This window comes from Xylocopa sonorina, chromosome 3 (assembly GCF_050948175.1).
Source record: "Xylocopa sonorina isolate GNS202 chromosome 3, iyXylSono1_principal, whole genome shotgun sequence".
Lineage (NCBI taxonomy): Eukaryota > Metazoa > Arthropoda > Insecta > Hymenoptera > Apidae > Xylocopa > Xylocopa sonorina.
The window spans coordinates 7,281,584-7,307,709 of NC_135195.1; the positions used below are offsets into that span (position 1 = coordinate 7,281,584).

Genomic DNA, 26,126 nt, shown 5'->3' on the forward strand with positions numbered 1-26,126 from the left:
ATTTCTTCTTCTTTCGTTCTTTTTTTTTTTTAACCCTTTCAACGTTACGATGATCAGCGTTCGACTGTGCAACAATTTTTCCAACTTATGCAAGATATTAAAAGAAATTAAATTAGGAAGGTTCTGCTATCAGGTTTTCAGGTACAAGAGATCGCATACATTCGTATACGGATCCATGGCGCACGGTGAACAACTCTTTCGAACCTCGAACGAGTAGCGTTGAAAGGATTAAAGAAACTCAACATCGACCAACACGAAAACACACTATTCCTGAAAACATTTTTGATCAATATTTTATTACCAATATCGTCCGCGTATGCTCTTTTTCCCAAGACGCTAAGTTTATTAACGATCTTCTCAAGATTTGTACAACGAACGACTTTTTCGACCACGATTTCCGGTTTCGTTTCGTTAATCATCAATCGTATACACATACACACACACACGGGCACACGTATATACACACGTACACACACCTGTGTACACGTACACAGGCACACGTATTCTTAGCGTTAGACGTACCCAGATGGTTTGCTCAAGATGAAATATTTTTGCGTATTTAATCGCGATACGCGAGCCGAAGGCGGTGCGTGATGATACGCGGGACTTTCGAAGCGTGTTTCCTTTGTAACACAGGAAGGCTGAAATTGAAGGGTGCTAAGCTCAAGAATGAATGTATCGTTTACGTGTGAAAGGGACGGACGGAGCAATTGAGGTACGCGCGAGACGGAGGATGGCGGAGGCGAACTGTGAACCTACGACTGACAGATATAGCGGGAGAACAAAGGAGAGATAGAGATGAAAGCGAATTGATAAAAGGGACAAAACAAAGAAAAAAGAAAAAAAAATACATTGGAGAAACTATATTTTCGGGAATTTTTTCATGAATCGATGAGAGGGAATCAGAGAGAAAGCGAGTAAACGAGAGAGAGAGAGAGAGAGAGAGAGAGAGAGAGAGAGAGAGAGAGAAGAAGCGACGGAGAACAATGTTGATGCTTGATAAGCTTCGATTGCGAACGCATGTCCGCTTCGAATATTTTTCAGCCATCGCTCCTGTTTTTTCGCGAGTGATATTTTGTACGTTTTTCTTTAAATTCGCGTTCTCTCGTGGGGCATAGCGAAGAATATTCATAGTTACGACACGCGTTTCTGTAAGTCGTTGAGAGCATCGCGGAAGATGGAGTCGCGCGTGTGTTTGGTATACGGTGAGAAAGAGGGCCACGTTGGAATTACCGGCACTATTTTTATCAACAGAAATTCATTGATACCAGTCTGCAACAATATACAGAAGTCATATATACAAAATAATCTAAACTGACGTATACGCATCGATATCAACAGGCTTATCGATAACTGTCCTTTCATCATAAGAAACCATTGAGTAGAGTGCAGGTACACAGTTCTGAACGAGGTGACTCAATTTTCAATTGCACACGGAGGAAAGAAGAAGAAAATGTCTTCAACGCGTTTACACATTGTCGGTTAACGCTGTCGTGGACCAAGACTGACGTTGGTAAACCTCTGTTGCCGGTGATTTCAATGCATCTCTAAGAGTAAGCGAGTAGCGTGCGAGAATGCGTATGGTATGTCTCTCTGCGAAGCTAGAACTGTGTTTGACGGGCCCAATCGTCGTGGTCCCAAATACAGCGTTCGTTGAGTCGGTAAATGTTGAATGAAAATGAAAAAGAAAAGAAAAAAAAAAAGAAGAAACAAGCGTTAAAACTTCCTGCGACGAAGCTGCGTTGGACGCTGTCGTTCGCGAAACGGAGCTAGAGACATGGAGGACGGAAAGGAAGAGAGCGTAGACGGAAGCAGAGGTGGTTAAACGAAGAAACAGGAACAATAGACGCGATACGGAAAATACGAGAAAGGGAAAATCGAATCATTGTCATCCAATAGTCAACGTAAAAGTCTGCGAACTTGCGATTATTATTATATAAAGGAACGTAGGGTCCTTTGACAACACATAATTGTATTTTTATATTGTTTTTTTACCAACCGCGCCCTCGCGACGGAATGTTCAACTGATTTTTCTCTTCCGTTTTTGAAAACGAACTTTTTAAACCATTCGGAACCCAGCTGCCACGATCCTTCGCTAAAAAAAGAATTTTAATATTGACAAAAGGTTTTTGTTTTTTAATCAACCCTTTGTACTCTAGAGGTTTTATAATACTATATATATGTACTGCTAGTAATTCGAACAAAATGATGAAGCAAATCTGCGAAAATGGTAAACGTACGTCATTCCTTCTGTTTGTTCGCTTGGTTTGTATTAAAAAAGAAATTTGAATCGACACAATAGAAAATTGGAGTGCAAAGAGTTAGAAAAAGGAACATCTGCAATAATTAACCAAATCTCGTTCCCTTCAGGGACGAACGATGCGATTTTTCGATAAACACGATCATTCGTCGTTCGAACGCCACTGACCGGAGACACGTTTAACTCGCCGCGACATCGCGGACGCTGCAATTCACCAAAAGACTGACCGATCTAAATAATGTTCGATTGTAGTAGATAACGATTTTACATAATTCGAGGAAAAATAGAAAGAAAAAAAGAAGAGGATAAAATAGCCGCCGACCGAGCGCGTAACACGGCTCGCGGCTGTTTTTTAATTTTTTTTTTCAAACGAATATGCTTCATCGTCGGGGAAACTGCTCCTTTTCCGCCGGCGTTCTTCTCGTACACATTCCTATTACGACGTAGGTTAATTTACGATATATAAATAACGATACATAGAGTTACTGTGTGCGTCGATGCGGTTCCACGAACGATTTGGCGGTGGTTAGAACGTCCTCGCGTTACTCCTTTCAGTAGTCGAAGCTGAACGTGCTGTTACTATGCTACATAACGTTGCTTTCGTTACTGTTACTATTTTTTCGAGACATTACATTTTCTTAATTTCTCTATGATTCAATATTTTTTTTTTTTTTTTTTTTAAAGTAAAACGTTATTCATTACTTCGCTACAGCTTTATTTCTTGGAAAAGAAATCTCGTTGATACGACTGATTAGCAGCTGTTCACGATCGAAAGGGTGAACGCGTTGTCGCCAAGTCGTGGAACTCTATCGACGATCGTGGTCCCGCAGGTGTTTCCGTATTACTAGTACAATTTTGTGCCAATAACAGATATCGAATGTTAACTAAAGCGAGCGAGAGATAATGGGAGAGAGTTAGAGGAAGAGAGACCAGTAATGATATAACGTATACAGAGTATTCTCACATGCGTGCATACCTATGTGCACGATCGTTACACACGTACACGTTCGTTCGAGGAAAAATATCTTTCGATTAGCTCGTTAAGATTTTTAAACCGTGTTCATTCTCATTGCTCCGTTTTCTACACGTTTTATACGAAGGTTAATTAAAGGTGTTCCGTAATGACTGGACGGAATACGGGAGTCGATCTGTGCTCAGCCAAAGTCAACGCAGTTTTTATTCGAATTACATACTATTCGATGAATTCTCCGCAAATATCACCGAACTCAATATATTTCTACGTTATTACGAAAGGTATACTTTTCATCGAGTACATACTGTTCGAACAGCTGATCGAAAATGTATCTCAGCTGATCGAGAAGATTGTCTGCTAATGGCTGAAGACGAATCGACGTTCTCTCGGTTTCCGTCGAACGAAATCTCTGCAGACTTGTGAGGATAATAGTCGATTCTCTGTCCATTCCGTCGTGTTCAGACACAGCCGAGAAGATATTTTTTCTTCGCGAACGGGATCATATCTGCCGCCGTCACATTTCCGTGCGTTCTCCACGACCGGTGGCGTTCGAACAGGATAGACGAAAGGGTCGTGGTCGGCTGGGTGACGAAGCAGCGAACAGTCCGATTCTAATCCGACTGACACCGAACTGCCAAATAGAATATTTCATCCCCCTACCCCCTCGACTCGTCCCTGTAACGCTCTTCTTTGCTACCTTACCGTTTAATACACCCTTTACATATGTGTACTCCCTAATTTGTACAAAACGAGAGAGAGAGAGAGTGAGAGAGAGAGAGAGCAAGAGTGGGAGAGAATGAGAACAGTGTAATAAATGATAGAGATAAGAAGGAAATGAGAATAATAAACGCGAAGCGTGCGAAACGTGGCGTGTATAATTCCGCGTCGTGTTAGAATGCGAGAAACCTGTACCTTCGAGGCGGTGCTGGCGTTCGTCTGGCATCGTCCGCTTTTAGTTTAAAGCCGCGTTCGACTATGTTTCATTTGCGTGTCACCAGCGTTTGCGAGTAATCAGCGAACTGGTGGACAGTCGGAAAGTTGTGCGTGGAGATTTCGCGCGGTCGTTTCGCGAGTGCGTTTCAATGGGACGTTTTGGGCGTTGCCGTGTTGATCGATGAGTGGCTCGATCGAGTGTTTTTAGCGGACGGAGGATGGTTGCCTCTTTTTGTACGTTGTTTCAGCGATTGACGGATCGTTTTGGGACTGTAAAAGAAGAATTTTTACGATACTGATCGATTGTTAAGCGATTTTTTAAATATTCCTATTTAGATGTTCTGTTCGTTTGGAGATTCTCTGATGATCGATCAATTAATTTTGCGCGAGTCGAGCAATTTTCGTGGTTTTTATAGGGCTAGACTTCGTGACGGTGACGTAGAAGAGAATTTGTCAGTCAACACGTTAACGCGTATTGTAAAATGTTATTGTAATTGTTAAGAGTTAAATCGAAGACGAACGTTGGAACCACGCAGCGATCTCGCTTATTGCTTTTACAATTACGTTACGATTACTGTAATCACGTTTCGCGTTAATCGGTTGCGTATCGGGTTTGCAATGTTGCCTGTTTTGTATTTGCGACTGGATCGTTTCAGCAGATAAAAAAAGGAATGATAGAAAGTGAAAGATAGGGGGGTGAGAGAGAGAGAGAGAAAGAGAGAGGAAGGAATTGGTGTACGTGTTGCAAAGATAGAGTTACTTTTGTGTCCTTTTCCTTGCGTTACCACTCGTTTATCTTTTATTAATTAGCGATACGATCTTAACGTTTCCCATCTAAATCCTTCCGATCACTGCGCAAGCAAGTTTTAATCCACGAAACGGGACGGACGCGAGAAACCTCGCTTGTTCGAGATTCTTACAGCACACTTTAAGCTCGCGAGCTCAATTTTCAACCCCTTCGATCGAGAAGAAATCTTTCCATCGAGATTCTTTACGTTACACGCTTCCCCCGCGCTTCGTAGATTTCATTTCCATTTTTTCTGCTTAGCGTGCGTGAAGTTTTCCCCCCCTTCCATTATTCTACAGGCAGTCAAACGTTCGTATCACTATTATTTCGCGTAAGAACGGAAGTACGTAAGACTCTAGACTAATCGTAAAGCGACACCTTGTTTTCTTGCTTTAATCGCGTTGTTTTACAAGATAATAGTAATAATGAATGAATAAATAAAATAAATGAATAAATGAAACGAGTACCTACCACATTATTAGAATTAATCGTAACGATAATAATGATTATCATTTTTATTATTATTCGACTGTCATTGTAGTGACGATCTTTTCGTTTGCCGTTCTTCAGTTTAATTCCAATGTATTATATCCCTGTACATAACGGTGTAAATGTTTGTATCGACGATTTACATACGATAGGACGAGTACTTGTAATTTTCTTAACGACGAATGGGTGGATCGGTGAATGGTGTTCTTCTTCTTCTTCTTCTTCTTCTCTTAAGTTCCACAACTACCATGTATTTGTAACAGGCACACTTTATTTCACCCCACGTAATCGCGAGGAAGTATGAACGTGTCGTTGAATTATTTTATCCACCGCGTACGATCGTATTCCCTCGTCGAGTGTTATTTAATTCGCGATCGTAGACTTTGAATGGAAGTGTACCCGCCCCGATTTTATCGCGACGCTGTTCGCTCTTCAACTTCTTTTGTGATACTCGTTGGTAATGAAAAATGGTTTCGAATGTTTAGGCTAAATTGTTTTCTGCTCTTCCCGAAGACTTTTCTTAGCTTCTCTACGAGATTGTTTCGATATTGATAATAAAATGTATTTACCCGAAGCGTGGCTCTGTGTGTACGTAGTCTCCACAATCTTCTACTCTTGAGCTGAAGAAATTCCATTAACTTAAGTAAACCACTCGTGCTTTTTTCAATTCTATCTTTTTTGTTCTAATGCAAATATTAACAAGATCGTATCGTAAGACGGTGAATGAAATTGATAACGAACATTTTTCTCCAAATTTATCGTCGAAATCTACGATCGATCAGAATCAACGCGATCCCTTCGGGTTTTTATCACATATAAATGCCCAGATAACGCAGCAAATCACGTAACATTTTAAAAAGCACCGGCGTCTTACGGTGGCGGCCACAGGTTCCGTATCACCAGGATTGCATGTATTTAAATGCACCAGAACAGCACGCGGTGCTGTTCCACTGCTGATATCGCCTGCCAATGTCATTTATTCATTAATTTTCTCAGCAGTGGGGTACGATGACATTTTTCCATCCACACTATAAAAGAATATTAAAAATGACCAAATTAAAACGGTTTATACATTTTCATTCTAAAATAGATGAGCATGAAACAAAGGTATAAGATTATACTTTTTTTTATTATTTTTTACAACCTAACTCGATGCAGCGATTGTTGTTTGCAAGTGGGAATGTAAAGTAACGTATGTAAATATAAATAATAAATACTACACATTGTGCAATTTTGATAGGAAAAAAGCTTTTGAACCTCTGTTGTATATCATCGTATTTTATATCACGTTTGTCTTTACCGCTTTAGATGTAAGAGAGAGAAAGATATATAAGAAAACTATAAGAAAGAGTGAGACAGATGGTATCGACCCTACTGAAAAACCCCTGGCGTCATCTCTGTAAAAAGTGCTCAAACTGGTCGCACAGCGGTACCGACAGCGAAGTGAACTTAAAAAACTACTATCGCCATCTTCTGGAGGAACACTGAAACTAGGTCGGTAATTAGTTTCAGTAATTTCTGCAGAGATGACGCTAGTAGTTTTTTAAGTTCACTTCGCTGTCGGTACCGCTGTGCGACCAGTTTGAGCACTTTTTACAGAGATAGCGCCAGGGGTTTTTCAGTAGGGTCGGTACCATCTGTCTCACTCTTTCTTATTGCATTCTTATATATCCTTCTCTCTCTTACATCTAAAGCGGGAGATATACAAAAAATTGCAATAAAACTACTGAGATATACTAGAAAATACAATACAATTACTTAAATTATAATAAAACTATTGAAATATACAAGAACTTACAATATCTTTAGATTCTACTATTGTAACAATTCTTTCTCGCGAAAATTGTTTATGAAACTGCTTTCATTGTGCCTTTGCATAGGGATCAGACGTTAAACTTATTGCAGATGTACCTTGAAAGGAGGTTTTATTTAATAAATTCTTGTTTAAAAGGAGGATGGATGGAATGTGGTTAGGGTGGGTCTCCATTCGCAGCAACCTCCACGTGGTGAGACCTGGGTTCTATTTATTTCATATATAATTATTAATCGCATCATATAATGATACGCTGCAATTAAAAATTATATGGTAAATAATTAGATGCCAATGGCTGCCATAGATTAGTTTTCTTTAAATTGATTTAGAATGAATCTTTGCAAGCTTAATTATAGTAGATCAATTTTCCAAACAAAAGCGTTGGTAATGATCCTTTCGAACTTAAAAGTAAATGTTCTATGATACTTTAGACATTAAGTTTTGATGTAGTTACTGATGGGATCGCCAGTACTAGTAAAACTACATTTAGTTTTAGTTTCAGCTATTCCATATTACATACAATATAGTGCTGGTATCGATGCGTTACCATCTTGCCGTGTGTCGTCTGGAGATTGGAGAAATATTAAAAAATTAATTTCCGTTTTAATATGCGAGGTTCGAAGGTCAATTAAAATCTTCTATATCTGCGTTTTATCATGCAAAGGAACGAGATAACTAAAAGAAAAAATGGAACAAACGATAGGCCTCGTAAGAATGATGATGGTTCTTTATTACAATAATTTCTTTACGATATATAATGATATTATAAAGTTTTATAAGTTCTATGTCCACAACCGAATGGCAAATGCAATTCCTCGCAGCTATTTATATCCCGGCTATCGAACGGTATTGTACAATTTCAAATTCACGCTCGCGGTTTTTAATTTGTCGATTTTACAATTAGACGGGATCGTAGAGGCGGGAACGATGAGGGTAGAGGAATATGGAAAGACACGTTTTTCCCACTCATTCTTTCTTTCTTTTTTTTTTACTTTTTCCATCGAGGGTATCGAAAATGTACGCGTGCTCGCGTTTCTCGCAGCACACGCGAATCTGTTTAGCAACGCAATCATTAGACCGCAGATATTTATGCGTTTAGGGGAGATACGAATGCGAAAAAGTACTGTGTCCGTACAGCATAGAAAATTATACCGAATATTGAAAGTAAGTTACGCGTTCGAATGTTCAGAGGCTTGAATTTCTGTTTATAAGTTCCATTTCTTGGGTTTACAAAATGACGGTTCTGCATTAAACAACCACGGTCCAGTAATCATTGATACATATATAATATATTACAGGAAAGAAATCATATAACGCAATTCATTAATAACACTTAACGCAATGTACACGATACACGTATTGGGCTTATAATCGTTAAGAGTAAGAGCGTGCATTCCGTGTGCGACGAGATTTCGTATCCGTGCTTTGTTATTTTTTTACAGTTCTTGAAAACGTCTCGAGTTATATTACAAAACAATCTTTTATATCGAAGCTTGGTCCCATTTTATCACAGAAACGCGTGAATCGTCGTTAACAATACCATTTTCAACTGTATCGCCACGAATAAGATCTCCGGTCTCGCGCACCCTTCTGCACACCTTCCTGCCAATCGAACGCAATGCCTCGAAATGATTCCCCATTTTTCCCCGTGATTCGTTAACAAATTTAAACAACGAACACGTGATACGATTTCCACGACGACGATATGCGTGTTCGTCGTTTCTCTTCCTTTCCCCTCGCGCGCGTTCCCTGTACACAAAATGGCACGTCCTAATTCTATGATTACGCGGCACAGCGTAAACTCCGCATATAGATCGTGACACAGGAAATGTCCGCCTCGACGCGTATCCTCTATTTTTGATTCACCGTAAAAATATCTGCTAATCAGTTTATTCGAATCGCAGTGGGCGGTGACATTTCGTCTGTTACGATTTAATGATTCGCATACCGGCGCTGCGCCCATTTTATTATCTCGTTTGCGTCCGTTTTAATTCCCATTCGTCGAAAAGAAAAACAGATACAGGTTGCTTAGTTTACTCAAGTACTTTCCGTTCTCTACGTACGTAGAATTGTCTTACGCGCTAACCACTAATCTATGTACACAAATCGCGTTCCTACAATAAAAATCGAGCTACGTCCGGTGCGCTCTGGCCGAGGCCAATTTCATTGGTCCCAGGTATAAAAGGCGATGGCATAAAAAAATATAGGGCATCGTTAAACGTTTAAGTAGAGCCGCTGAACAAGAACCCCGGGAAGCGGCAAGCGTCTTCTGGTCTTTATTTTTTTCCGTTTTTCCTCGTTGTTTCCTCGATTCTTCGTTCGAATTTGCTTCGATGGATCCCTGGATTCCGGTCGATTTTCGCGTCGCGACTCGGATGCTACCATTTTTGAGCAGTAAATTAGGACAATTTATCGTACTGTCTAAGCTTACTGCGATATACCAGCCACTTTGAGGGCAAACCGATCAATCCTATGTGTTCCGCGACGTTCGATCCTGTTTAACGTGCAATTTATCACCGTCGACGCATTGCTCATCGATTGAAATACTTTGGAAATTCGAATAAAATGATCAAGTTTGCGAAACTTGATCCGGGTTGATCGGTTTGATTTCTGTGCGACTCGTACGAGAAGGGGAAAGCATAAAAGGATCGATAGACGATTGAGATGTTTGCTTTAAGTGTTCTCGAGAAGTAGCAGAACGTTTCTTATCACAGTCATGGGCGAACCGCACAGATGTTCCGCATCGCGAGGCGCTCTGAATATCCTCGGATCTCCCGCGATTAACTGTACGGCCCCGCGTGCAACTTTTGACATCTCATCATTCTCGTGAAGTAGAGATCTCCGCGATCGAACTGAGTAGACACATACGAGCGATTTTTAACACAGAGAATAAGAAGAAACACAAACACGCAGATTATTCTGGTAATGGTGTCTTTTTACAAAACGTAACGTCAGCGGGTCGTAGTCTAAAACGATCTTTCTACAGACAAACAGTTGAAATGTTCCACGCGAATATAAGAAGAAAAGTAGTAACGGACAGAAGGAATGAACGACACGAACAGGAGAAGACGAACCTGGACCATCGTACGCAGCGGTAAAATTCGAAGACAGAGACAGGAAAAGAAGCGATTGTTTATGCCATTTACTGCACGTCGTTCCTTAATCTTTTAATAGCCTTATGAAAGTGGTAGACAGTACTGTTCTTTTTTTTTTTTTTGTTCCTTCTTTATTTACAAGCCACGGTAAATGGCACATTAAGATTATCTTTGCACTACTTGTTCGTCGTACGCGCGCGCGCAAACGGCAGTTCACGATTGCGAAGGGGCACGCTCCTCCTCTAGCGCGGCGGCTCACCTTGTCACGGACAGTTGGCACAGTCCCGCGCGTTTTTACGTCTAATCACAATCAAACACGGCACTTCTCATCGAAGAGTGTCCATTCTAAGTACACTGTAAAGTTTCCTCGGGGACGAGGAGCCGGGCTCGTCCGCGTGGATGCCGATCCTCCGCTCGAGACACGATCTCGGTCGTTGGACGAGCGAACGGCACCGGCTTTCCGGTTCCAGCGCGGAACCGGAACGGAACAGCCCTCGTTTCAACGTGGTCTCTCAGGAATCTCGAAGTCAAACGGTCGTTTCGTTCTTCCTGAGGGGCTTCAGTGGCTGCAGTTCGCGTTCCAGGCGGTCGAAGTCGTTGTAGTACTCGTGGTCGGATTCTTCCTCGGAGCTCCTCTGTCTGACCTGAGAGCCGAACGTTCCGTTCGTTAGAACCTTCTCCAGGTCAGGCGTTGGGATACCCAATGTTTGAGGGGTCAACGGACCCTCGTCCTGGGACATTATGTACTCAGGATTATCCAGCGACGTTTTCCCTGGGATGGTCAGGAATTCTGGGTACTTTCGATAACCGTTGTTCACTCGCTTTGGTTCCATTTCTAGAAGGGATAACGCGAAGGAAATTAGAGACATTTCGTTCGCCAATGCTAAGATTCGTACAGAGAGGTCTCTTCGTATGAATTTGTAGTTGGATATTGTACAGTTTGAAATAGATTTGCGGAAAACTGTTCGATGCTTACCCGTAGGTTTCGAGTCCCCTATGAGATCCATGTACTGTGTCGTGTTTGTCGGCAATTGCGGCGATGGCATCAAATAATCGTCTTCGTCTAATGGCAAGTCCAGCTTCAGATTACCTACTTGAGCCTGCTGATGCGCGGAGTTTACCTCGCCGTCGAAACAATCGTCCGTCACGTCGCAATCTGCACCGAGTGAATACCAATTATATTGCAGTCTTGCATAATGCTTTCCGCGATTAGTTTAGAAACACTTGATTACATACATCGAAACGATGTTTAATAACATTTGATTATGTTCAACTACGATGCTATCCCTACATAGGAATTGGAGATTTAATAGTTTCTTACATGCTGTTGCAAGATTGTCACAGAAGCAACGCTTTCGTTGGCAGAAATAGTTAAAAGAAGATACGAGCGTTTCGATCGCATCGAACTCACCTCTGACACCGATCATTTTCAAGGGATCCGAGCAGTATCTCGAGCTGGTTGTGTCCGATCCCACGACGTGGCCGCAGTGACCATTCGGTGGCGCGTAGTGCGCGTGTTGAGCGGAATTTCCTGGCTCGTGCGACGCGTTACCGTTCCTGTGATTCGCGCCGTACCTCAACAACTCTCTGTCCCAATTCTGTTGGTTCTGGGGCGTGGGAGAGTCCGTGGCCAGCGGCTTTCCGTTTGCCCAGCATGTTCTCACGGGTGTGTTTGGCGGAGAGGCGGACGTGCTGGATGCTGAAAGTCCTGGTGGAATCGGAGCCCTAGATTTCGGTTGAAGGTACTCGTCGGCGTCTACCTCGGGACCGTCCATGGTCAGTGCAAAATTCCGTATCATCTCCTTTTCGTCCTGGACACAGGAAAAATCGTGGCTCTATTATTTAACCGTTCGTAGAAAAGAAACGACTCTTTCCCTCGAAATAGCTGTAAATTCATTTTGACCAACCTGCAGTGTATACGAAGGTAACCTCATGTATTTGTCGCCCTTGATGGCAAGATATCGGCCAGGGTCCCTCGACATCTTCGCGAAGTCTTCCGCGAGCTCTTTAAAACTGGGCCTCGACTCCGCGTCCAACATCCAACACTTGATCATGATCATGTACACGTCGATAGTGCAGATCGCCGGTTGTGGTAACCTTTCACCTTTCTCCAAGAGTTCAGGCACGTTTCGAGCTGGCACATTCTCGTACGGTCTACCGCCGTAGGTGAGAACCTCCCAGATAGTCACGCCAAAAGCCCATACGTCCGATTTGTGGGTGAACACACGATGTTGGATGCACTCCAAGGCCAGCCATTTGATAGGCATTTTGCCCCCGGCTGCCTTGTACTGTTCTTCGTTTATGTCCAGAAGCTTGGCTAGCCCAAAGTCCGTGATCTTGACGCAGTTAGGCGTTTGCACGAGAACGTTCCTCGCTGCTAAGTCACGATGAACCAACCGCCTTTCCTCCAGATAGGCCATCCCTCTGGCTATTTGCGTGCACCAGTTGAGCAACGCTTTCGAACCGATTTTATCTTTGTACCTACGAACGAAGTCGAGCAGACAGCCCAGCGGCATCAGCTGGGTCACGAGCATCATCTGCGACGTCATGCAAACCGCCAGCAATTGAAGCAAATTAGGATGCTCGACGCTGGCCATGATGTACGCCTCGTCGAGGAACTCCTTCGAAGTGTTCGCCCCCGTCCCATCGTGCAGAACCTTTATAGCCACCGGGATCTTGACGTTCTCACCCTCCGGCACCCAGACACCCCTGTAAACGTTCCCAAACGCGCCGTATCCCATAATCCCGCCCTTCCTCATCTCTTCCTCCTTGATGATACGCAATTTCGCTAGATTTGGTTTCACACCCGTCGGACGAAGGGGCTCGTTGTCGTCCATACCGGTCAACGCCATCGTCATCTTCACCGTGTTCTCTTTCGCTTTCGCTCGCGCACGCCAAAAGTATATTATCGCCGCGGCTATCAGGATGAATATAAAAGTGAGCACCGCGATGCCCGCCAGAATGGCTGGTTGAAGTTCGTTCTCCACTTGGAATCCAAGACCGACGGTCTCCAGCGAACAGTACGGCTCGCTATCCGGTGGGAAGATTTTGTGCGGGTACTCGGGTGGACATGTCTCCGTGCAATTGAAGGACGTCGCGTTTCCGTCTACATCCTCGTCCTGAAACGAAGCCCGTGCATCTTTCATTAATCATAGTCGCGTAACGACACGCGAGACTTGGCGCGAGAAATTGGTAAATCGTCTGAAAGAAAGGCGGCACGCTACGTACGATGTAGATCTTGAAGTTTCGACACTTGTTACATTGATTCGGGCCCGGGCCAGAGCACCCTCGACACTCGCTGAAGCACGGTATACAAAGCTGAGTATCGGCGTCCGCGAAGTGATCCGCCGGACACTCGTCCTCGCATTGTTCACCCCTTTTGTACTTTGTGCACTCTTGGCAGACGTGCTCGTGAAACCCGTATCCCGTGCATTTCTTGCATCGAGGGTGACACTTCCGGCAGACGGCCTTCCCCGCCACAGGCTTCAATGCCCCTTGCTCTTGAGGGCTTACCCACTCGTAATAGTGTCCTTCAACATAAAATTCTCGTATTTAACACCGATCCTCGAGCCGTCGAACTTTTACCAGAATTTGTATTCAAAAATAAAGTTCGAGAGGAGTTGGAGAGGAGACGCGTGAAAAAAAAACTTGTTCTTATCGAGATGAAATAAGCAGCGGATCACCTACCGTCTGGACAGGATTCCCTTTTTTGCAGACATCCTTCAGGTACATGGCCGTTCATGATCGCCTTATCGCAACTGTGGCATCCATTAGGACCTATGTTGTTTTCAGGACCCTCGCAGCCACCCACGCAGTTCTCGTGGCAATCTTTGCACTGGCCGTTGTCGTTATACTTGGAGGACGGGCACTCCGGCACGCAGAACGGTCCGTCCCGCGCGTGTTTGCATTTCGTGCAATGTTCCGCGTTCGGGCCCGTGCAAGACCCGTCGCACTCCTCGTGGCACAGCTTGCAGGTCTTCTCGTCCGCCTGATAAATTCTAGAAAAGCAAGTTTGAGCACGGTTATTCTCCTCCCCGACGGGCGTGAAGCCAAACACGCAGAGCGGAGCAGAACACGCGAGAAGGGCGTGAAGCGTGCGTACGCGAAAGCGGAAAGCTCGAAGCCTCCTCGGTTATTCGCAGTTTACCTTCGATCCATAATCTGAGGTAGGCAAATTTAACATACAGAAGTAACGTGTGTTATTTACGTTACGACAGAGTCGATACGAGTTTATGGGGTGTCTCGAGTAAGCGCGAGCTAATCCTTACCCTGGCGCGGTGCAGTCTTGGAGGCAGTCGTTCCCCAGAATGAAGTTCTTGCAGGATAAGCACTGCGCCGGGCCGGAGCCCCAGCAACCTTCGTCGGAACATTGCTCGTCGCATACCAGTCCATCTTTTACTGGAATTTTAGAAAGCGTTTACGTAACATTCATCTCGTCTGCGCGTTCTCTGCGCGATTATCCGAGAGAGTACACTTTAAATGTCGACTACACTTTTACGTATACTCACTGCATTCACTCTCGTTTCGATTATTCGACAGCAAACTCTCGTGCTCGGACGACTTCTTGATCCTGGTCCAATTGACACTTTGCGCGTAACACAGATTCTTGTTCTCCAAAATGGCTATCGAGCCGGAATAGATCTTCTTTAGGGAGCTTAATCCGAACGAGACCAACGACGTCTTCACGATGTACAACGAGGCGAAATACTCCGTCAGAGTTCTCCCACCTATCACCTCGAGATTACGGAAGTACGACAAGTTCTTGAAGTCCTTGTGGTCGCCCTGGATATTCAGAAACCCAGTGATCTCCTTCAACGTGCTGAACACCTCCAACTTGTCCGGGTGCATTTTCTCGTATCGTTTCCCGAAACTGAAGTTCTGGAACACGTGCTGGAACCCCTGGAAGCTCTGGTCGAGGATCGTGATCGAGCCCTCGATGATCGTGCAGTCCTTGAAGCTGTCGATGTTCCCGGAGTGCACCTTCTCCACGCCTTTGCACGTTTTCGGGCATGGTCCGTCGCAGGGCACGCACTCGCCGTTCAACGCTTTCTTCTTCGGCGGACAGGATCTTACGCAGGCACCGTTGTCCTTCAATAGATGCTCGGGACACCTTCTCACGCAGGTTGCGCCGTACGCGTACTTCCCCTCGGGATTAGCCTCCCACGAGTAGGTCGTAGGATTGTACCTGAAACGATCGTCGCGATCCTTACGTCGAGTCGTAAAGCTTGGAGGGAAACGTTCCCAGCTCCCTCGCAGAGCCTCGTAGAGGGAAATTGATATTGCGAAACCGGCAAGATTTATCGATAATAACGATACTGTCGAGGAACGGCTCGTGATGCTCGAAACGCGCGAGATAAGCCCGAGTAACGCGCGGACATCGACCAGAGGTTTGACGGACCATTGTTGCGTTTACAGTTTCCGATCGCTCGTTCACCACGGCTCGAGAAAATATCACTCGCGTTACCGCGATTCCATTTTATGGGCCAGCCGTTAGAAAGAAATATAAACAGATTTCGCGCGCGACGTATATTACTTTTTATCGCGCGCGTCGCTTGAAAAAGGGACCTCGATCGCTTCCGACGATCAAATTATAGGCGATAAGTAACGCGATACAGGGTTTCGTACGCGTTTCGAACCGCGTTTACCGAATGTATGTCAGTCCAGTTCTAACGTAGTCCTTAACTTATCCAGACGCGTTCGACGATTCGTTAATCCTGTCGTATGGTATTCCGTACGTCACGCGAGTCGCGAGTAGAACAAGAGTTGAAACGTCGATCGAACTCGTTCGTCTCTCGAAATTATTGTTACAGGTTGGTATCCTCTTTCCCGGACGATACGGTTGCGCGACCGTCGAACGTTTCGCGTACGAAACTCGATCGAGCGTTTATTAAATCGGGCCCCCAGACACGAGCGTGGCCCAGATTCGCGAGCGTTGACGAAGAAGACGCAACAGCATAGCGCGGAACGAGATACGGATCGGTCTACTTACTTCTGCATGGGCGGACATTCCTGCGTGCACACACCGTCGTCGAAGAAGTTCTTGCAGGCGATACAGTCGCTCTGTTTCGGGCCGGTGCAGCCACCGGCGCAAAAAAGATGGCAACACTCGCGCGGATTCGGGCCGAAGCACCTGCCCTGCCAGCACTGGGGCGAACAGTTCGTCTTGGAGTATTTCTGACAGTTCTCGGGCCCCTCGCCCCAGCAGCCCTGCTCGCAACTCTTATCGCAGAGCGAACAGGCCCTCTCCGGCGACGTGAAATTATAAACGTAGACGTACGTCCCGCGCGGGCTGGTGATTATTTCGTCCCAGTTGATCGTGCGTATGTGGCACAGGTTGTAGTTGTTGTACATGCCCACGCTGCCGTTGAGGATATCTGCGAGATCGACAAAACACGATTTGGTTACGGTGAAACGGTGCCGGTTGGAATTTCAGGCTCGCCAATAGGGACTCGCGTTTTATGCAGCGGAGACGCCGGTTACGTGGATTTTATATCGTTCGATTAGCAGTGCGACGCGTGTTACAGATTGTTTTGCAGTAATTTTCGTAGGCGTCGTTACGAATTTAGAGTCACTCGCGATTTTAGGTCACTCGTAGAGGGAAGATCGAGATTCGTTTTACCGTTTCACGAGGGAATGCTCGTGGAGAATTGACTTACCTCTGAGGGCCGGCATCTCCAAGTTCTGCATCTGACACATCGTGACGAACAGGGCGAACTCCTCTTCGTGAATGTTGAGCTTGAACAGAGTTCTGCCCCGTATGATCTGCAGCCGCGGCAGAACGATCTTACTGACGTCCACGTGGCTGATGAGCACGTAACCGGTGACCTCCCGTATGTACTGGAGGAAGCTGAGGTCGAATGTCTCGTTCTGGAGCCATGTGATCTCCAGGTTGCCGTCGACATAAGTACAGTTGGTGTACCGGTCTCGAAGATTCCGGTAGTGATGTTGCTTGTTGGACGGAACGGAGAGGCGGCCATTGGTTCCGATACAAACTGTAACAGAAATTGAAGGAAACGCTTGGTGAGAATTGTATAGGAAAAAAGAATCGAATACGTTTCTGTTTTAAATTCGAAACTGTAGCGGTTTTTAAGTATTCTGTATCTGTCTTGTCTTAAAGACAATTGACCATCGACGTACGTGTAGAATAGTTTCGCGTTACAGGAAGAATTTGATAGACTTTAAATTTCCAAGTAAGTCAATCGACGCGCATGACCTCGCATGATCTCACGGATGAAACGACGGTGAGCATTTAGGAAACTCGGCTCCCAACCGAATGGTTAAAAAGGTTAACGTTCCTCGTGTTCCATCGTTTCTACGCGCTTGATCAACGCAGTCGAATGTCATTGTTCGAGGGGCACGCGTAGCAAACTGCAATAAACTTTACAGGATCCCCGCGTGGTAGGACTATTGATCCAGCTGCGGTGACATTTCGTAAATGACTGAGATATACAGACTGGTAGCGCGACTTCCGTGCGTCGACGGCCCTCTCCGTTCGTAGAATCACCGAGTGGAACGGGCTGAGGTCGCCACCCACATCGTCGAAAGCGCTTCTCCGATCTATAGATAGCTTTCTAAGCTTTGAAAGCGTGCCGTGCCGGTGGGCGAACCACTTCCACGACACGCGAGCACACGCGCCTGATTTCGTTGCGCGACCACCGTGCCCATCGAAAACACCGCGTCCAAATCAATCCTGTCTGAGGCTAACTAACTCGAGTAGTCAGAAAGAAAGGCGAACTCCAAATTAACGCTAAACATCCCTAATGACTCGAATTCTTCCTATACCCATCCAACTCCACCTCTACAACGACACTTAATACCAACCGAATATTTCCCAAGCTCATCCCGCGAAAAAAAGCTTAATAACTTCAATTATGAACCACGCGACTGATCGCGGCGGCAATATCCAAGCGATATCATTCATAACTTGGCTAATAACCGGAACACGAATCGGCCTCGAAGAGCGAGGAGCCGCCGCCGCCGCCGCTCGCGCCCGCGGCAAAAACGATCGTCGATGATCGACAGACGTCCGAACGCGTCCTGTCCTCCTCTCGCGACTTCTTCATCCGTTCACGTCTTCGTCCGTACGTGGCGGAAGATTTCGGGCCCCGGAATCGTACCGTCGCCCGCGTCGCGGCGCATAGCCGCACGTACCCGGGCCCCGTACTCGGGAATTCGGTTTTGCCGGCGTAACGCGGATCGCAAACGAACGCTACGCTGCGTTCCATCAGCGGTCTTAATCTGACCGACCGATCGGAATCATGCGAAAATAATTGCGCAACGACATCCTTCTTGCGCGTCCCGGCGGGCACCGCGCGCAAAAGAAGACCAGACACGCGGCGGACACGCGGTGCGGTGCGTCATTGGCCGAGAGCAGCGGGAACCGTGCGGGATCGCGTCCAACGGACGAAGGGAAAGAAGCGCGCGGAACGGTAGTAGAACTTGGGGCCCAGGTATTTTCTACCGGCCAGATGCTGCGACGCGTCTCGTCTTCAGGGGAAGACGAATGCAGAACGCGCGTACCGGGACCAGGACGCCACGAACTTCGAGAATGCGGATCGACCGTGGATCTGCATCGCTTTGGCTTTCCGATACGCGGCCCCCCCCTTCGAAGCGCCTTTTGCGCTTCGACCGCTGGGAAGATTAATGTCCTAATCGTTGCGGGAGATAAGAAACAGCCCCCGATCTTTTTGCCGAGGAGACACGAGGGCTTAGAGCCTTGATTGCGACGTCTCGAGGCATGTTGACTTCGACAAGAAGTTCATTAGGGTTATTAAATTTGTCGGCGTTTCAAGATGGTGCCTTGTCGCGACGCGTTTTGCGGCTCGTTAAGGAAGTTTCGTGAATGGTTTTGGACGTGGCACTTGGCTGTCTCTCGATCTCTTGGGATCTGTCGTCTTTAACCGTGTGAATCTTCGAATGGGGTGTTCACAAATTAGAGGACTATACTTCGATGTACGTTCTTCGATTCAAATGAAGTTGTATCGCAGTTGAAAGTATCGCGTATCGTTTAATCGTTAGTTTGCAAAATTTTCTAGCACGTGGAATAATGTCGATGGTTGCTAAAAGTGAAGTCACGTTAACGAGACACCAGTTTCTCGGAATATTTTTCACCATTGACATACCGATAGACTAATTAGCGACATTCGCCAACATAACGTTACCGATCTGATCGTCGGTCGCGATACTGATTGCGTTCGCGTAGCACGAGACACGGCCGCGTGTAAAACTAGTCGAAGGGCGACTTCCGCCAACCGGAGGCGCCGTCGGTTTCCTTTTCAGGCAACGCCACCGCTCCGAGCTCTCGTACATCTACCCGGCTCGTCTGTCTCCGGCTGTTCGTTCGCTATTTTACAACAGAATCGTTCCTCTACTCCCGTCTGGCTCCCTTTTATATTCTCCTTGACGTGCGCGCCTCTCCGTTCCACTTTGCTCCGTGACGAGCAAAACGGTCGTACGATGGAAATTCTACGGCAGAAGGAATATAAGGCGCACTGGTTCCGAACCCTCCGGGGACGTGTCGATCCCGTTCCTCTTCTTCCCCTCTCGTTTCCTCGGAATTTTTCATCGGCGCCGTGCGCTTATACTCCGCGCTCCGGACCCTCGACTCAGCTCCATTTCCGAGAACAGTGTAAACCGTCCGATCCACCTTTTTCCTCGCTATCTTTTACCGAAAATTTCAAACGAACCGCTTTTTTTCCCGCAAACCACTCGCGTCCCACGGATCTTCGAATACATCAAACGCGAAAGCACCGATGAAACAGCGTTACACGCGCGCAGTAAATATCTGCAAACAACCCGAAGCACATTCGAGCGAGCCAAAGTGACTGCAAGAAGCCACGAGTCCTCGTAAAAATCCTCTTCGCACTTTTGCCCACGCGCGCAGAGGAGCCAGGAGGTCGCGGGAGGAGCGCGAGCTTTCACGAGGTTTCGGGGTAACTGAGTTACGAGACAGTCGATGCAACCGCGTCGCGTCGGCGGTTCCCGTGGCGCGTCAAACGGAAAGTTACGACGAGGCAGCGATAAAAAGAAGTAAAAAGAAGAGGTACGCGCGAGATAACCGAAGGAACAGGTCAGGCCCGTTTAGTCGGGGGAGAAAAGTGGCAGTTGGAACGGTTGGAGAAGTGTCGGCGCAGGTCGACCGTGCAACACGTTCTCCCTCGTTCCCGGGCCACACGGTATTCATCCGGCGAATCTCGGGCCCCGTGGTGCTGCGGAAACGTGGCAATTATCTTCGACAACGGGGTTACGAAAATTACCGGGCGAACATCCTCGGTCGGGATTAAAATTCTCCCAAATTTACGACGCCTGCACGCTTCTGAAAGACAATGGCGACGTATCGATTACGGGGTAGAAGGCGCGAATTCTCCTGTTGTTCGCCAATTATCCCTTGCACGGTTCTAGGAACCGTTGGCGAGCCTGCTGGGTTTCGCGCGCCGCGCGTGTCTCCGAACGCGTCGATCCATTGCTCGAGTAACACGAACTTGCGAAATCTGAGAGACTTTATTCGATACTTTGCCACTCTGCCACATTGTCGAAGGCTGTAACTTCTGTATTCATCGGCGAATGCGATTCGGTTGATGTTTTATGCGAACGGAATTGGCGAAATTGACAACGGTTTTCAACGTTTCAGTTGGTTCTGGTAAAAGAAGTTTTTGGGTTGATATACGAATAAATTATTCCGGCCTTTCCTTTACAAAGTAGGTAATCGACCGCATGGATGTGAGAGTCAGGTATAACGGGTAATTTAAGGGGCTGTCGTGGTTTATTTTTTATGTAATACGCGGTCGTAATTTATCTGATCGCGCGGGATGGAGTCATTTCCAGGAATTTAAGGAGAAACGGGTAACGTAGAATGTATAATTTAAAAATAACATTTTATGGCTCGAGATACGTGATATGTAAACTGTTGTTCAATTGATACGTTTTAATCTGGTTAAAATAATCGCGTGAATTACAGGACAGCTTTCTCGAAGATCTCGCGTTTCACGCGCGTTGCGCGTTACATTTCAGTACGAAACAGCTGTTCCAATACTCTCGAAAAAAGCTCGTAGACTATCGATATTATTTCGTACTGGGAACGTAACGAAATCGCAAATTTCGTAACGACCTCCCTCAACAACGATTGAACGGGCGCGCGGGTTAGGCCATCTTCCATCGATCCATAATGTATCATCGACGGATCGCCGGGGAAGAAAGCCATCGCCACGTGGACTCGCCAATGAGCGATGCTGCCAGCAAAAAGAGTCCAATAAGCCAGCGATCGGCAGGCAGAGGAGGACGGAGAAGTGGAGACGGCCGCGGAAACCGAAATCCCGCGGCGAACGCTTCTTTTGCGGGCTTCGAGAGCTGCGCGCCCACCGTGGATCCGCCGCGACCACCTTCTAGGAGGGCGAGCGTCAATTTTTATGCGCCACTTTAGGACGCCATTAAAGGGCCAAAGTAATACGAAATAACCGCACGCCGATGGCAGCGGTGGCGGCGGCGCCGTCGCCGTTTATTTCGCCTCGTAAACATCGACGCACGCTGCGCTGGCCTTCTTCTTCTCGATTCTTTTCTGCCGATTTCTGGATCTCACCGGGCGCCACAGCCCTACGGCCAATCTATTCCGGCCGGGGTAAAGACAGGGTATCGTAAACGCGCGAAATAACCACCGGGACCTTCGGTTCCTTCCGAGGCGGGCCAAGGAAAAGGGATCGGTGAGAACAGACGTTGGGGAGGAGGATCTGTACCGATCGTGCAAGATGAACCTGGCGGTTCTCGGGTATTATGCGTACGATGCTGAATTATTTTAGTTGGTTCGTTACTTTCTTCAAGTTGAAATTAGCTCACGAAACATTTCACGTTTTATTCATCCTAGTTTACTGTGAAATTTTCAAAAATGGTTCCCAATTTTTTGTAGAAAAGAAAGATACGAATGAAATAATTAATTGGCTATCAAGATAAACTCTATCGTGCAACTATTTGAAAGTAAGATATCGTCGAATCGAAGCATATATTATTTAAATAACGCCCAACAACCCCTGCTCCCCATGAGATTCAGGAGACGACTGGTCGAAGTGGAAGATGAACCTGGCGGTTCTCGGGTATTATGCGTACGATGCTGAATTACTTTAGTTGGTTCGTTACTTTCTTCAAGTTGAAATTAGCTCACGAAACATTTCACGTTTTATTCATCCTAGTTTACTCTGAAATTTTCAAAAATGGTTCCCAATTTTTTGTAGAAAAGAAAGATACGAATGAAATAATTAATTGGCTATCAAGATAAACTCTATCGTGCAACTATTTGAAAGTAAGATATCGTCGTATCGAAGCATATATTATTTAAATAACGCCCAACAACCCCTGCTCCCCATGAGATTCAGGAGACGACTGGTCGAAGTGGAAGCTCGAAGGGGAAACAATAATTTAAGAACACCGGTCCGAGTGAGACGCCGAACGGCGAGGAACAATGGGCTCCTTCCACCTCGAAGGTGAAGCTCGTCGTACCGCACCGAACACCGAGACACTGATTCTCTAATAAAAGTCACCGTGTAAACACGAGTTTGCCATCCTCCGGTCCTCTCGAGAAGCGTTACGAGCGCTGACTCCTGACACCGACCGAACGGGGGTTGGATAAAGGGTATCCGCTTTGTTGCCGCTTTATTCCACTCTTCTGTTGCGCGAAAATTAATGCGTACACCGGTGGCGCTCCTTTGTTCGATGCTGGAATGGTTTATACGAACGACGGACAGCGGGATATTTTTCTCGGAGGTTGCGACTTTTTTTTCAAGCGTGGGTGATGGAAACTGTGGACGAGACACAGCGGCGAATAAAATATAAAATTCGCATTCGATGTATTTCAATTTTCATCGACAAAACTGATAGAAATTAGAATTACAAACTGGCAGTTTGATGTATAATATCGTTGAAATTTTATTTGTTCGAGGTGCAAAGGGTACTTATACTCTTCCTGTTGAGGAACATTTCTCTGATGAAGAAAGATGGTTTTCGAAAACCTATTGTTTTAATATCCCATAAATTTTAATTAAACCTTCCCATCCAACGTGATATCAAACAGATTAAACCCAACAAGATTCATGAAAGCACGTGTACGTGTAAATTGAAATTCTGATCCGTAATCTGTAATAATGTGTTCACCGTGCTGAAACGACGCATCAAGGCGAGAGATTTAATAAATCCAGCTAACCAGACCGGAAAATAAACTCATTAACACTGTGTTCAAACTATGTTATATAATTCCTACGTGCGCGTCTCGCGACGTTAATTGTGGAATAGTTGGGCGGGAACAAGAAAGAAGCGAGAAAAAAAAAAAAACTCGTTAGAATTGCCAGCGTTGCGCCGTGCACCCCATTCGATACGAGACGTAGGATCGTTCAGCCGGGGAGGTGTATTCCCCGGTAAGAAAAACGGGTTTACTTAAGCGAGGAGCAATTAATCATCGATACGAGTTCCCGATTCGCGTGTAATCCGGCGTTCACCGCGGACGCGCTCGAATTCGCCCGCAAAAACCAGACGGTTTCTCCGCGTGGATGAAAAAAAAAAGGAGGAAACAACGCTCTGGCAAGAAAACGCTCGGTCCTTCGCTGGTCGATACATATTTATGCAGCCCCCGTAGCTCCATTATCGAGCTACAATTCCGAATATTACTTTCCGAGCGGACGCGCCACAGCCGCGCTACAGTCGCAGGAATAATACGACACCTTGGGATCCTGGCCAAGATCGGCCGTCTCCTGACCGCATCTCCTACCGCACGCTCCTTGGACCGCGATTCAAATAACTTCTCGCCCCGCTCGCGGTGCACGGGCCGTTCGAGAAAAGCAAACACGTCGATTGTTCGTTTCGCGATAAGGGAAATATCGAGAGCGATCGCGTAAGAACCGGTTCGCGATATCCCGCGGTCTTTCTCTTCAATTTGGTCCGGCTACGTCACTTCTCGCCGCAATAATGATGGTTCCCTTTCGTTTTCTTTCCTCCACGCTGGGACTCGACCGGCGACCACGCTCGTGAATAATAAGACACCGCGAAGCTGAACGAGTTTCGAGCTACGCGCGCGCTGTGTACGCGTTTCGACGACAGGAATTACCAGCGAATCGTACGGCAACGAGCTGAACGTCGAAAGCGTCGGATGCGAGGAGCAAAGGAAGGTTGGAATAGAGGAGAACCTCTTCTCGTGGACGCGTTGTTACCCCAGATTTGAAGCGTAACGCGGAAAATTATGCCGCGCGTGGTTTACGATACTCCACGGTCCTCTTCTTCCTCTCGCCGCAATAACGATTCCCTTTTCTTCTCGCGTGGCCTTCGTCGGATCTTTCGCCCTTTGATTGTTTCGCATTTCCATTCGTCGGACGCGCAACAGAACCAGATTCGGAACGCGACGCGGGAAATAATAGCGAAGACGGCAGGAAGGAACGGCTGGCCGGTTCGTCACGGAGATCGAGATGGAGTTACGGCCGCCACGACCTTGCACGGGCCTCGAGCCTCGCGCTACGCGGAATTGAAGAGCGAGAAGAAGGCCGGGGCAGATAGGGTACGGGTTCGAGGATATATAAGTGGCGAGTATACGTTATAAACCGTGGCATAACCATCCCAGGGCGTAACATTAATAGCTTTATGGTTTATTGCTTTCGAGTCTGCGGTTAAGCTTCTCTCCGCTCCCTGCGGGGCAGCTACGCAGAGGGAGAACCCGAAGATGTGACGCATTGCTGTCTGCGGCAGTGGTTGTAGCCTTTGTTTTCGATTTTCTTATTTATTCGTTCACCCGTTCGTATTGTTCGCCGGTTATCGCGATCCATTCGCGTAAAAGAAATACGTCGACAGCGGAGGGAAATAACTTGGACGGCGAACAAAAGAAGAAATATGGATCAAAACAAGTAGTAGGTTATTCCACGTCGAGACATGTGGCATGGTAACAGCAATGATGTGTGAAAAGCGCACAATCGAGTACGCGCGATGATGCAACCCGTTTAAATAATAAATAATTAATGTCGTCTGAACAAAAAAATTTAGCATATTAAGATTCTTTAAGTTGTTTTCCAGCTTTTTTTTTTTATTAACGTAAACGGGTATCTTTTTTCTGCTACGTATCTTGAAACCAGTTCTTTCTATCAAATGCATAATTTCTAAAAGCACCCGTGTGAAAACTCGATGGTGCGTTTCATTTAGAAAGCAAAGAATTAAAGGTAACGCAAGGCTGGCGGTTAATTCGTCGCAATAAAATATTGCTGCAAAAATGGCGGAAGAAGTATTCCGTTTCGTTTCATTGGATATACGGCCCGATTACAATTGAAAACACTTCACACCGGTATAAAATGTAGAATTTATGAACATTGCGGCCGACATTCTACTTGATAAAGTAATTTCAGCTCCGTGTTCCTTCGAACTTCGATTGTAGCCAACGCACTGTTTTGCAATCAAACGCGATAGCGAGTTTTTGAACGTCACGCTCCGCGAGTCCGAATCTCGTTTGCAGTAATTCCAACATCGCGAGACAGCCATTTCTGCATCGCGTTACTTCAGCTTCCATATGCGCCAATTAATCGCGCCGGGCATATTAATTGAAAGTTCCAGGCTACCTCGCCATTTTATTCTTCGACCGTTTCCCTTATCTACCGTACTCTTTTTGACTTACTGCAAAATGGATCTTCACTGCTGTTAAAACGTACGATACCGTTCCTCGTGTTTAGCGCTGGCAGATGCGTTCGATTACGCCATTTTTACCATGTTTTGCGCGAAACGGAAGGAATTAAGTGGCGTATCGCCTTGTGGTCTCACGTTAG

At 46.1% G+C, this 26,126-nt stretch overlaps 1 protein-coding gene across 3 annotated transcripts in view; it reads right to left on the minus strand.

Annotated features, from left to right (window-relative positions):
• Positions 1-10,624: 10,624 nt before the first annotated feature.
• Positions 10,625-26,126, minus strand: part of Egfr (epidermal growth factor receptor) — a 158,834-nt gene continuing 143,332 nt past the window's right edge. For all 3 annotated transcript variants that reach the window (XM_076892436.1, XM_076892434.1, XM_076892435.1), the window contains 10 exons: positions 17,007-17,342; positions 16,340-16,724; positions 14,859-15,535; positions 14,619-14,748; positions 14,038-14,348; positions 13,579-13,880; positions 12,258-13,469; positions 11,762-12,161; positions 11,327-11,506; positions 10,625-11,185 (listed from right to left, as the gene is read on the minus strand). In XM_076892436.1, coding sequence (XP_076748551.1) covers positions 10,878-11,185; positions 11,327-11,506; positions 11,762-12,161; positions 12,258-13,469; positions 13,579-13,880; positions 14,038-14,348; positions 14,619-14,748; positions 14,859-15,535; positions 16,340-16,724; positions 17,007-17,342 — 4,241 coding nt within the window. In that variant the 3' untranslated portion in view covers positions 10,625-10,877. The remainder of the gene's footprint in view (positions 11,186-11,326; positions 11,507-11,761; positions 12,162-12,257; positions 13,470-13,578; positions 13,881-14,037; positions 14,349-14,618; positions 14,749-14,858; positions 15,536-16,339; positions 16,725-17,006; positions 17,343-26,126) is intronic.